At 47.3% G+C, this 13,012-nt stretch overlaps 1 protein-coding gene across 2 annotated transcripts in view; it reads left to right on the top strand.

Moving 5' to 3' along the window:
• CCS (copper chaperone for superoxide dismutase) overlaps positions 1–13,012 on the top strand; it is a 531,446-nt gene that overhangs the window by 303,879 nt on the left and 214,555 nt on the right. For both annotated transcript variants that reach the window (XM_078660836.1, XM_078660837.1), the window contains one exon: positions 10,806–10,883. In XM_078660836.1, coding sequence (XP_078516962.1) covers positions 10,806–10,883 — 78 coding nt within the window. The remainder of the gene's footprint in view (positions 1–10,805; positions 10,884–13,012) is intronic.

Raw genomic sequence — 13,012 nt, 5'->3', positions numbered from 1 at the left:
ACACACGCCACACATACGCACATGTACAGACGTTCAGGTGACGCTCAGAGGAAAAAAGGAACAAACATCCATAAAAACGTGGACGAGCATAATATATATATATATGTGTGTGTGTGTGTGTGTAGAAGTGATCATAAAACAAACATATATATACACACACACATGGACACATGCAAATGTACGCATCATGCAGGGGCACTCACCATTATAAAACTCACACTTGCAAACAGCTAAATACAGATACATGCATGCACACACACACACACACACATGCAATCACCCAATGACAGACAGGTTGATTTCAATTGCAAATGAGGCAAGGTGGCACTCACCTACCCACTATTACCTGAGAATTGGAGTGGTCAAGAGGGAATTGGGCATTTCGTGGGAGTGAAATCACACACACACCTAGCCACCCACACACACACCCTGCATTCGTGGGGCTGTAGCACCACATCGCTCATTCAGGACGCAGCCATATGCAGGACATTTGAATTACACAAGCACCCGTACTTAAGCATTTACGCACACAGAAACACATACACGCGTACTGTCCCCCGACAAGCCAGGAGTCGACGCTTGCTCATAAACAAAGAGCACTTTGAGCAGAAACACCACTACACAATACCCACAGTCATCCTCATCCATGAGAAGAGAGGGGCGCGAGCTGAGGACATGTTCTGGGAGCTGTCTCCTCACGCACACCAGCACCCCGGACAGTGCTGTTTCTGCCAATGAGGACAGGGCAGCGTCGGGTAGTTATCACATCAGGCTGGGAGCTGTCTCCTCACGCACACTAGCACCCCGGACAGTGCTGTTTCTGCCATATAGGACAGGGTAGCGCCGGATAGTTATCACATCACGCTCACAGACGCGCACGCATTTGTATCCAAAAGGAAGAAGCACATCCAGCGAGCTGTCCTCTAAACAGTATACGCACACTGAATAGTCTTGTGACCAGCCCGAGGCTTTCCCAAATGTCTGCGTTAATACAGTGCTTTGTATTTTTTTTTAAAATAATTATTTTTATTGAAGAAGCATCAGTAAAAATCACATTACAGAGGGTCTGTCATATCCGCCGAGCATGCATCAGGGGGGTCACAGGATAAACAAAACTTACGATTGTAAAGGAACTTCACGGGGAGGGGGGATCATCAATGGCCACATTTAGGGGTGGTGTACAAATTTCCCCCCTGTAACTATACCAGGGCCCCGATACCAATGACCACTTGCGAGGGCGTCCCCTCGCGAGGTATGTAGTCTTGCCCCCTAAACATACACTAATCTAAATTCTTTTCCCACACTTCCAGAGTGGGAGACTGTGCCGCTCCCCGCAATTGGGCTATATTTCGTTTGGCGAACATAAAGCCCAGGGTAGTCCATTGTGTCTGTGAGATGTTTAGGTCAGTAGGTTCCCAGATGTTAAGCAAGCAGCTCCTCGCCTCCAGTAGTAGGGAGATCCCAGTACTCTATGCATAATGTCATGTATGTTGCGCCAATATGTGCCGATGTGCTCACACTCCCAGATAATATGGATAAAAGTACCAACGAGACCACACTGTCGTTTGCATAGTCCCATGTCCGAGAGCCCCATATGTACTAGTCGGGGTCCCATGAGGTAAATCCTGTGTAGAATTTTAAGTTGAACTAATCTCAGTCAAGCTGGAATTGCCACTTCTTTTGGGGAGGACCGTGCTATCTGCCAATCCTCTTCATCTAGCTCTATCCCATCCTGCATCCATTTGTCCCTTAACACCTCAAGGGGTTCAGAACTGTGGTTAATCAGTTTTTTATATATCAGGGAGATCGTTTTGTCAGGAAGGTGTCCATCTAATATCCTATCTTCGAGCTGTGAGGCCTCTGGGGGTTCTGTCTCCTTGGGTAGTGCTGAGAGAAGGGAGTGCCTAACCTGCCCATAACTGAAGTATTCGGAATTTGCTAGCTTATACTAGTGCTATGTATTTTGTTTATCACACCCAGAGCCTATGCATACCGACTTGCCATCAAGCCTAGCGGTCCAAGCTATCCGTTCCTAACACCTGGGGACGAGGTGAACCCTCTTCCACGCCCAAGGTCAGGCTATCCTTTCTAACACCCGGGGACGAGGTAAACCCTTTTCCATGCCCAAGGTCTGGCTATCGCTTGCTAACACTAGGGACGAGGCGGATCCTGTTCCACACGCTAGGTCAGGCTATCCCTAGCTAACACCATGGGGCGAGGTGGACCCTGTGCTCTACACCCAATGTTGGTTCGCTACCTTTGCCTTCTTCTAGCATGCTGACTATGGGAAAAACGAAAGCAGTCTACTCGCTTGTCTCAGTTTGCCATATGCCACATGTTGGGACTAAGGATCAGATGTAGTCTCTTAACCTATGACGGCTGTCGCTGGACGGACCTACGCAACATGGATTCAGCAGAACTTCTAATAAATTATGGTATTTGCTCATTGTTCTTTTTGGACAAAGAAATCAGTTTGGGCTGGGGTCCTTTCTTCGCCGCAGTAGGGCTCCATGAACAAATCTGTCCTATCTGGCTCGCCAAAATGTTGCTCAGTAATGAGTTTACCTTAAATAAATTAAAAGACAAGAGATGTTTGGCGTAACAGGAACAAGTTGGTTTTATTAAACGCTGCGGTAGGGAGAGGCTCGACAGAGTTCATCTGCTCAAAGTCTCTCGGTTTATAATGTTTTGTGTGCTGTTATATACAGTTCATGAGGTGCAATACAAAAAAATTCTACCTTCCAAAAAGCATCTTGGTTGTAAATTAACAAGCGCGGGCATCTGATAAATACACAGATGGCTCTCGACTTTGGGGAGAGTTAGTGTGGGTCATTGTGTGTGTCCAGATGTCGGGCATGAGGAGTGCGTGATCACTACATGTGGTGTGCATGTTGTGTCCTGATTGGCTGAGTGCATCAAAAAAATTAGCGTAGCCTGGCTCTTTGGCTATCGCATACACTCTGCACATATTCACAGAAAGGGAACCGTATTAGTTTCAAAAAATGTATATTCAAACATAATAACGTCCGCACTAATAAAGTTTAATTCAATTGGGACACTGATGACCAAGGCACAGCGGCCCGATTGTTGCAATACTCCACCATAGTGTAACGGTTGAATCGGCTTCACGTGGCTCTCTGGCCATCGTGAAGTGGTAGAATGACCTCACGTGGTGGGTTGCATTTTTCCAGCCAGGTGTTGAAATTGGGTAACCATACAGTTGCGAAATTAAAGTGTGGGAACCATTTGTTACAAGTTACGAAGGCACAGACAATCCACCTATGTTAATGACTGTATGGCAGGAATATCACGGCTAGAATATTATGCCACACGGTATATGCATAATCTGAAAGAGACACGTTAGTGATAGATTCCTTACCTTAGAATATCCCCAGGCGTCAGGCGTCAGGCTGGATCCGGAAAGTTTTGCTTAGCAGTACCTTTGCGCGTCAGTAGGTCAGTAGGTCCTGCGACTCTGCGTCCGTCACTGACGTCGTCAGTGCCGAGATGACGTCACGGAGAGTACGTAGGCGCGACCCATGCATGCTGACGTCAGTTCTTTCTTTTTCCGCTCCAGTAAGCGCAGATCCGGAATGAGTATGTACCTTGGTCTATTTTTTACCACTATTTTGACACTTTTTGTCTCCCCAACCTTCTCTTGGTGCACGTAAGGATGCCCGTTTTCAAGTCCTGTGGGACCTGTCGCCGAAACATGTCGGCAGCGGACTCCCACGATGTTTGCCTCTACTGCCTGGAGGCCGACCACGACTGCCGTGCCATGGCCCCCAAGGCCTTACGGGAGCGGTGTAGGAATCTGCTGAAGGTCCAGCATTCATCGCGTTGCTGCTCCCAGTCTAAGGCCGCTACCGGGACCGGAGACGTCGCTCCTCGGACTCCAAGTCTTCGCCCTCGAATTCCAGTAAGCGTCGCTATAAAAAGAAGTCGAAGAAGCGTGTTCGCTCTCCGACATCCCCCCGTCACTCCTCCAAGGTGGATGAGGGGGACAGGGGCCTTGCCCCTGCGACTCCTCAGGAGCCGGCGAGTTCCGCGGCCTCCCCGCCATACCTGGGTCAGTCGGCAACTCTGCAGATGCAAGAATTCCTTGCTGCTTTGGACCGCCTTTACAGGCCTCGGGCTCCCGCCGCGGGCCTTAGGGCCCCGCGGAACAGTGTCAAGATCCTGCTGGCCCGGCGGCTCCAGCCCTGGCGCCACAGGATCCGGCGCCGCTGCCTCCGGCGCCATGAGGTGCGGCATTGCCGGCTCCGGCGCCACCCTCGGCTCCAGCCCCGGTACTACCCTCTGCTCCAGCCTCGGCTCCGCCCTCGGCGCCATTTATTCCACCCCTGCCCCAGTTCCCAGACCATTTTGTTCCGGCATAGGATCTGCATTGGGAACTTGATGGCCCTCTTGGCCAAGGGGGCCATCAAGTGCATTCCTGGGCCAGAAGTAGGGAGTGGTTGTTATTCCCACTACTTTCTGGACCCCAAGAAGGACAAAGGGGGGTCTGCATCCTATCTTGGACCTTCGGGACATGAATTGCTGCCTCCGGCAGGAGAAATTCAAGATGCTCACTCTGGCTCAGGTCTTGGCTGCCCTCGACCCTGGAGTCTGGATGGTGGCGTTAGACTTGCAGGACACGTATTTTCACATCCCCGAATTGCCGGCCCACCAGCGTTACCTCTGGTTCACGGAAGGCCAGGAGCATTTTCCGTTTACTGTGCTCCCTTTCGGCCTTACCAGTGCCCCTCGGGTGTTCACGAAAGTGATGGCGGTGGTCGCAGCTCATCTGCGCAGGTTAGGGGTGTCAGTCTTCCCCTATCTCGACGACTGGTTGTTGAAGGCGGGCTCGCCCCAGGCAGTCGTCACCCACCTTCAGACTACGGCCGACCTCCCGCATTTGCTGGGGTTCTCCATCAATGTGCCGAAGTCGCACCTGAGTCCCTCTCAGAAGCTCCACTTCATCGGAGCGGTTCTGGATTCAACGCAGTTTCGGGTTTATCCTCCATAGCAGCGAGTCCGGGACATTCAGGCTATGATTCCGATCTTTCAGCCTCTATCCCGGGTTTCAGTCAGGATGACCCTCCGGCTCCTGGGTCTGATGGCCTCATGTATTTTGCTAGTGCAACATGCCAGGTGGCATAATGGGGCTTTGCAGTGGTTACTGAAGTTCCAGTGGGCACAGCATCAGGGCAACCTGTCAGATCATGTCCAGATCTTGGAGGGCACTGCACGACACTTGCAGTGGTGGCTCACGAATCGCGATTGGGTCAATGGCAGATCCTTCTCCCTTCCCCAACCGGAGCACACAGTGGTGACGGATGCGTTCCTCCTGGGATGGGGAGGCCACTTGGGAGAGGTGGAGATCAGAGGCATCTGGTCTCCGGCAGAGTCCCGGCTCCATATCAACCTTCTGGAGCTGCGGGCGATCCGACTTGCACTGAAAGCATTCCTTCCCACTGTCCCGGGAAGTGTAGTGCAGGTGTTCACGGACAACACCACCGCCATGTGGTATTGCAACATACAGGGCGGGGTGGGTTCCTGGACCCTATGTAGGGAGGCTCTGCACCTCTGGACATGGCTGGAACATCAAGGCATTACTTTGGTGGTTCAACACCTGGCAGGTTCTCTGAACGCCAGGGCAGACAAACTCAGCCGCTGGTGCTTGATGGATCACGAATCGTCTGCACAGACGTGGCGCAAGGTCTCTTTCAGCAGTGGGGAGAGCCTTGGATAGATCTATTTGCCACCGAAGAGAACGCGCAATGTCATCAGTTCTGCGCGTTGGAATTTCCAAGGCTCTTTCAAATTCAGGGTGAACCCGGTAAGCCACAGACATCTGGGTAAATAAAGTCATACATAAAGCAAGATGATGCCTAGGACACTAGTAACTGAATCTATAGCAATAGGTGAGATAATTAAAGTATCTCGCCCTACGACAAATATATTGTCTGGAAAAACATCAATTTTTATATTTATTTAAATAGAATTTCCCACCTCCACAGAGAGAACACCAAATATTAATTTCCTTATTAGTTTTTCACTTTAATTGAAAAAGAATTAGAATTAGATTGGGGCTTGTGTAATTTGTAGGCCCACTTGAAGATAAACAAACAGAGAAACATATATATTTACACATCACTTTTTACATAAACATTTACCAACACATATATATACATTAATCAAAAAATTGTAGCCCAATTTTTCTTTCAGAAAAGGATGCTCGCTATATGTACAGACTCCGCATTCCTCTCTAAGTAAGCTCCACCAGACCTAACACAAAGAGAGTGAATAGTCCATATCTTTTTTAGGCTATCTTCAATCTTTTTTCTCCTTGTGAATAATAATTTCCACAGATTCAAATAATTTGGCTGGGGTCTTCTTCAAACAAAATGTCGACGCGTTTCAGCCATCATAATTCGGGCCTCATCAGGACTAGGGCTAATGAATTATCCGGTCTTCAGAGATAAATATATCCTCTTTAAACAGGCATGTCTGGAAACTGCTAATTTTCATCATGTTACTGGCTGTTTAGTTAGCGGTGGTGAACTCCTTTAAAATCACCATTTGCCGTCCTTCCATATTTAAGAGAACGCATTTGTCACACTCTTTCTAGGGACCTTTCAATTGTATCCCGAGTATATGACTCTTGCCGCCACTTAGAAAAGCTAAACAGCACGCCAAGTGTAGGAGTGCTATGTTCGTTCGCCGCAGCGTCTTTCCAAGGCGGCTCTTGCTCAGTGACGCTTTTCGTCGCCAGTGTAGTTATGGTCTGTTGTACGCCTTTCCGCCGATACCACTTCTGCCCAGAGTGCTGAAGAAGATCAGGCGCAACCGGGCCCAAGTTATTCTTGTGGCTCCGGACTGGGCTCGAAGAGTATGGTATCCAGAGCTACTCAGTATGAGCATCGATCCCCCGATCCGTCTGCCTCTTCGGGAGGATCTTCTGTCGCAGCAGCAAGGGACGGTCCTCCACCTCCATGCGTGGAGATTGAGCGGTTACAGTTGACGGCTTTCGACCTCCTCCTGAGGTCTGTAATGTCATTCTGGCAGCCAGGCGTCCCTCCACTAAAACGGTATGTGCCTGCCGATGGAACAGATTTGTGGCATGGTGCACAGCAAAGGCTGTGTATCCCCTTTCTGCCCCTCTTTCTGAGGTTCTTCTGTTTCTTGTGTCTTTGGCCCAGCAGGGCTCTGTTCTGGGCACTATCAAAGGTTATATTTCTGCAATTTCTGCCTTCCTGAGACTTCCTGATCAACCTTCTCTTTTTAAGTCCCCGGTTGTTAACCGTTTCCTCAAAGGCATTACACACATGTTCCCTCCCGTGCCTTTCATAATGCCTCAATGGGACTTGAATCTTGTCTTGACTTTTCTGATGTGCGCTCCCTTTGGGCCTCTTCATAACTGTCCTTTACGTCTTTTTACTCTAAAGGTGGCTTTCCTGGTAGCTATCACCTCTGCCAGGAGAGTGGATGAGCTCCAGGCTCTTTCTTCTAAACCTCCTTTCCTTTCTGTTCATCCGAACAAGGTGGTTTTAAGGACCCGTCCTTCTTTCTTGCCAAAGGTTGTCACGCCCTTCCACATCGGGCAGACCATCACTTTGCCCACCTTCTTTCTGCCTCCGTATCCTTCCAGGGAACAGGAGAGGATCCACCATCTGGACCCAAAATGTGTGCTTGCTTTCTATCTGCAGCGTACACAACAGTTCCGGGTGGATGATCAGCTCTTTGTTGGCTACGTGGGTGCCAAAAAAGGTAGAGCTGTGCACAAACGGACCATTTCCCGGTGGGTCGGTCTGTGCATCAAAGTATGTTACTCCTTGGCCAGGAAGGAGCCTCCTGTGGGGCTGCGTGCCCATTCGACCAGGGCTACTGCAGCCACTATTGTCTTGAGACGTGGCGTTCCCTTGCAGGACATTTGTCAGGCAGCTACGTGGGCCTCGTTGCACACGTTTACAAAGCACTACTCTCTGAACAGTCAAGTCCGGAGAGACAGCTTCTTTGGCTGTTCTGTTCTCCGTGACTTCCTGGTGTAATTTTGTTTGCAGACCCTCCACCGGGGTTGGTATTGCTGGGGCATCTATTCTAAGGTAAGGAATCTATCACTAACGTGTCTCTTTCAGATGCACAAGTTACTACTTGTGTAACAATATATCTGTAAGAGACATTAGTTAGTGATAGATTCCTTTCCGCCCCACCCATCCTCCCCGTTCTGCGAACTGATTACTAGGGTAAAGGTCATCCCTTTTAGGGCCCTAGTTTTATGCACCAATGGTCAGTATTTTGCATGGTTCTGCGTTCCTGGCGCGGAAAGTCGTGTAAAGAACTGACGTCAGTGTGCATAGGTGGCGCCTAATTACTCTCCGTGACGTCATCTCGGCGTTGACGATGCCAGTGACGGACACGGAGCCGCAGGACGCCACCTACCGACGCGCAAGGGTACTGCTAAGCAAAGCTTTCCGGATCCAGTTGGACGCCTGGGGATATTCTAAGGTAAGGAATCTAACACTAACTAATGTCTCTTACAGATATAGCGTTACACAAGTAGTAACTTGTGCTTCAGAGTTAAGACGTATAATCTGACAAACGTTCACTAACATTTATTCAAGTGGGAATATATAGAATAGGACTACATGTTCCAACGCTTCTATCACATATCACGTGAGCCATTTCACATCCGGTTTCGTGGTAATTGACCTCGGGCGGGTACTTCGCTCCTATCGAAGCTCACATGAACTCCCTTTAAATATCGGCAGTAAACATCACTTGTTGCGAAAGCCCGGAGACGCCCGACACAGTAGGTTTTGGATGCGGGGCAGGACCCATGATGATGTGAGTAGGTTATGCTGCCCAGAGAGGGATACATTTCACAGATACACAGGGGTAAATTCCAGACATTTGGGAGATAGTTTGAAGGGCCCATGTGCGCCTTCTCAATTTTTTATCTCCTTCATTTACATATGGGTTATGCTGCAACTTGCCATGGCTATTTAACTCGATCCTCAGTGTGTGACTAGAGGGCTACCACTACCTCTCCCAAAATGGGGTAAAGTATGCACGTTCATGTTGTGAATGCAGTATGAGCGGCTGATTTGATTTCTGTGTGGTTTGAGGTGAGCATGACGTGGAGGTTCCTTGAATAAAGCACAGATTCATAGTTTTAGAATAAATCCAGAATGCAATGTGTATCGCCACAACACCATATAAAACACTTGTTTTGACATGCTAAAAATTAGGGAAAAGAGATAACGAAGTGTGTACTAGACACTTGTTATAGATTGATGGCTCACTATCACCCGTTTAACGCATCGGTGATTTTTAAAGGCACATCACCTGTGGGAGGAAAAAGTAATTACAATAATGTTGTTTTGTTATGTTCTTCTTTTCTTCTGTTTCCCCCTCCCCCCCTTTTCCTTACAGATGGAGAAGAAGGATTATTATCCTCATAAACTAAAGATAAGTTTGTCTGATGTTTTGCAAAGGAGCATCTATCTTCCCTTTTTTCACAAAGTCGTAGTAGCTTGGTAGTTATTCACTGCTTCATCCAGGGAGGGAACTTCTATACTCATTGTCCTAAAGAAAGCCCAGGACCTATATTGGACCAATTAATTCAGCTGAAATCTGTCTGCACTAGGGTCGTAGGACCACAAATATCCCATCTGACTCTATATATGTTTGTAAAATTTTATTATCCCAGTCGGTTCCAAGAATAAAGGGAAACCGGAAACTGCCTGAGGATTTTTAATATTTAAAGACCCCCTGGTCAAATCTTCAAAGAGCTCCCTGAAATACGGTTGAGCCCACCCTGACCTTTAGGAGTCAGTCCGACCCGACGATGAAGCATGATACCACTAGGGTGTGTGAGGGTAATTAAAATAAAAGCATTTTTTCCTTTCCCACAACCGGGTGGGTAACAACTAGGATGCTTTAATGACCATCTTCTCACTCTTAACCAGGGTTATAGTCGTTATCTCAATAATTGTGGGGTACTTAGCGTGATTTTGAATGTTTCAATCTACATGTGGCATCTTGCTTTGTGGTATTTTGGGGAATGTGAGCCCTTGGCCAAACATGTTTTATTGGGGCCAATTTCCTCGGACCTGTTTGTGGTGCATCTATAAATCTGTTAGATGGATCAGTTGGTTTTCCCTGGGTGCATGTTTGTTAAGAGAGACCCCACCTGTGACCTGGTATTTGATAGGCATGGGTCGTAGGACTTGTCTAACCATATATCTCTGACTCTGTGTTGATGGGGAGGTCACCATGGGTGAATCAGACAGCAGTAATACAAGTTCATTGGAGCAACTAAAACTAATATGGCAGTCATTGGTATGATTTCTTTCGACATCCTTAACATTGTGCATACAGTTGTCATAGCATACATTGACATTGTTCTTACTGGTATTGACAGAGTTAAGTTTGCTTAAGTGCATAACGTACATCATCATTATTTTACTAGCAACAGGATTGTCAATTGTGCATGGATTAGGACATACATTGGTCTTGTTATTGCTGGTGTTGGCACCATTTTGCGGGTACAGGTTATGACATACATAGATATTGTATTGACGGGTATTGGCTTGGTCCTGGGGGCACAGTTTATGGCATGCACTGATATTGCCTTTATTGATATTGCTATTGTCAGGCCTGCGCATATCATGGTATTCATTGACATGGTATTCACCCCTTCCAACATTAGATAAAACGCAGAGAAGGTTATTAATTCTTTGACTCTGTTGAAGGGGTTGAAATGTTCGTTTAGTCACGCAATCAATTTTGGTGAAGAAGGTTCTCTTTTGTTGTTGCAGCACGTGGGCGACCTTGGAAATATCCTTGCTGATGAGATGGGAAAGGCAGTCTTCAGAATGGAGGATGACCACCTGAAGGTGATATTTCTATTGTCAATTTTCCCAATTTAGTTTTATCTAATTGGTTTTTGCAGACCTCATAGTGATCATGGTATGAAGTTTGTCTAACCACTGTCAAGTTTAGGCATTCTTGGCTAGATGTAGGTAATTCGTATTTACCGATTCATAAATACCGAATTTTACAGATTCGGTATTTATGAATCGGTAAATATGAAGGGGGGAGATGTAGCTAATTTTAGAAATTGAAATACCGAATCGGTAACATTCGGTATTTACCGATTCGGTAAATACCGAATCGGTATTCCCTATTGATTCCTATGGGCTATGAAGCCCATAGGAATCAATGGGAAATAACCGAATCGGTATTTACCGAATCGGTAAATACCGAATGTTGCAAGGGTGCAGGGGGTGTCACTTTGACACCCTCTAGCACCCCGAATTCAGGCACGTGTGACATGTGGCACACAGACATGCCCTAAGGGCATGTCTGTCTGTCACATGGCATAGGTGTGCATGCACACATGTGCATGCACACCTGGATTCGGTATTTTACCACCCAATTGGATTGGGTGGTAAAATACCGAATCTGTAAGGCCTTTGGGACTCAGAAGAGTCCCACCTACATCTGCAAGTTACCGAATCGGTAAAAATACCGATTCGGTATTTTACCGATTCGGTAAATTTACCGATTCGGTAAAATAGGGCCAATACCCATTTACCGGTCGGTAACGGCCGAAATCGGCCGTTAACGGTCGGTAAATGGCCACCTACATCTGGCCCTCTGTTCCTACTGGATGTGTTCTGTGAAACGGATTTTGTTTCAGTGGTAAGTTGTAAACCAATAAACAAAGCAGTGCAGTTGTTTGAAGTGAAGACCAGTGTGCAATCGGTGGCTAAGTCAATATCAGCTCTAAGACAAGTATCTTAACCTCCTTCTGGCTGAATTCATTATATTACATGCCTCGAGTCTGCTCACTTTGGGCATCACTATACTAACTTGTGCCTCAGTCTGTCCTCAGCTTGGTCTCTTAGTCAAGGGAGATGTCACAGAATCTTGATTTGTCCTACTTTATGTGTGGTGCCTCTTCCCGACCAAGTAAGTCACATATGTGACTGTTGGTCAGTCTATTACTGTCTTTATGTTTACAGGGTATTCTCTTACAGAAGACGAGTCACTGTGCCTGTTTATCCTTGTTTCTAGTTTTCTCACTGATGGACAGTGGCTGTCCCTCCTTTTTCCTCTGTGAAATCTGTTCCTTCTCTCCTTTGTTCTCTTATCCTGAGAAGATAAAACTTACTAAGCTCACAATTTATTTATTTTATTTTGAAGGTTTTATATAGCGCGAACAAGACCCTTGCGGGTATCAGAGCGCTTTACAGGGAGAATATAGGAAACAAACAGGCAAGTCGTACATAATATAATGTTCAATACAAATCAGGAATTGTATAACACTTATTGTAGGAGAGTAGGGTCTGCTTCCTATGGTCACCCCCACTTTTTGCTGTGATTTTCTGGTTCTTCGACTTTATTGTGGCTGTGGGCCTGCTAATCAGACCCACAGCCCAGCTGTTCTCTCTCTAAATTGATACCATGTACTTTAGGTACATACCGAATTGGGTATTGGGTCACCTTTGTGAGCCCCTGTATAGTGTACCATAGGTACCCAGGGCATAGGTGCATCCAAGGCCTACCAGGGGCTGCAGCATGTATTATGCCACCCCTGGCTGGCCATCCAAACTGACACCACAGGCTGATCACTCAGCTTGGGTAAGGTTGTGTAATCACCCCTTACTTAGATATAGTATACCTATATCTAACCATATATATTGTATTGTATTGTATCTGTGCTTATATAGTGCAGCTGCCACCCTACGGGTATCCTGGCGCTCAGATATAATAACACCCAATTAGCATGATGATGAGCAGAGCACGGAGCGTACTAGTCAGGACAAGGAGCGTACTGATCAGACTTTCGGGAAAAGCCAAGTTTTCAGGCTCCTCCTGAATTCAATCAGAGAGGCAGCCTGTCTCATCCTCTGCGGCAACTCATTCCACAGCTGAGCTCCTACCACACTGAAGGCCTTCCCTCCCATCCGTGAGCGTTTAAATTTCGTGGTTGCTAATAGGCTAGCACCAGAAGACCGAA

This window comes from Lissotriton helveticus, chromosome 9 (assembly GCF_964261635.1).
Source record: "Lissotriton helveticus chromosome 9, aLisHel1.1, whole genome shotgun sequence".
Taxonomy (NCBI): Eukaryota; Metazoa; Chordata; class Amphibia; order Caudata; family Salamandridae; genus Lissotriton; species Lissotriton helveticus.
Note: the sequence above shows the minus strand (reverse complement) of the source record. Positions and strands in the feature narration are given on the sequence as shown.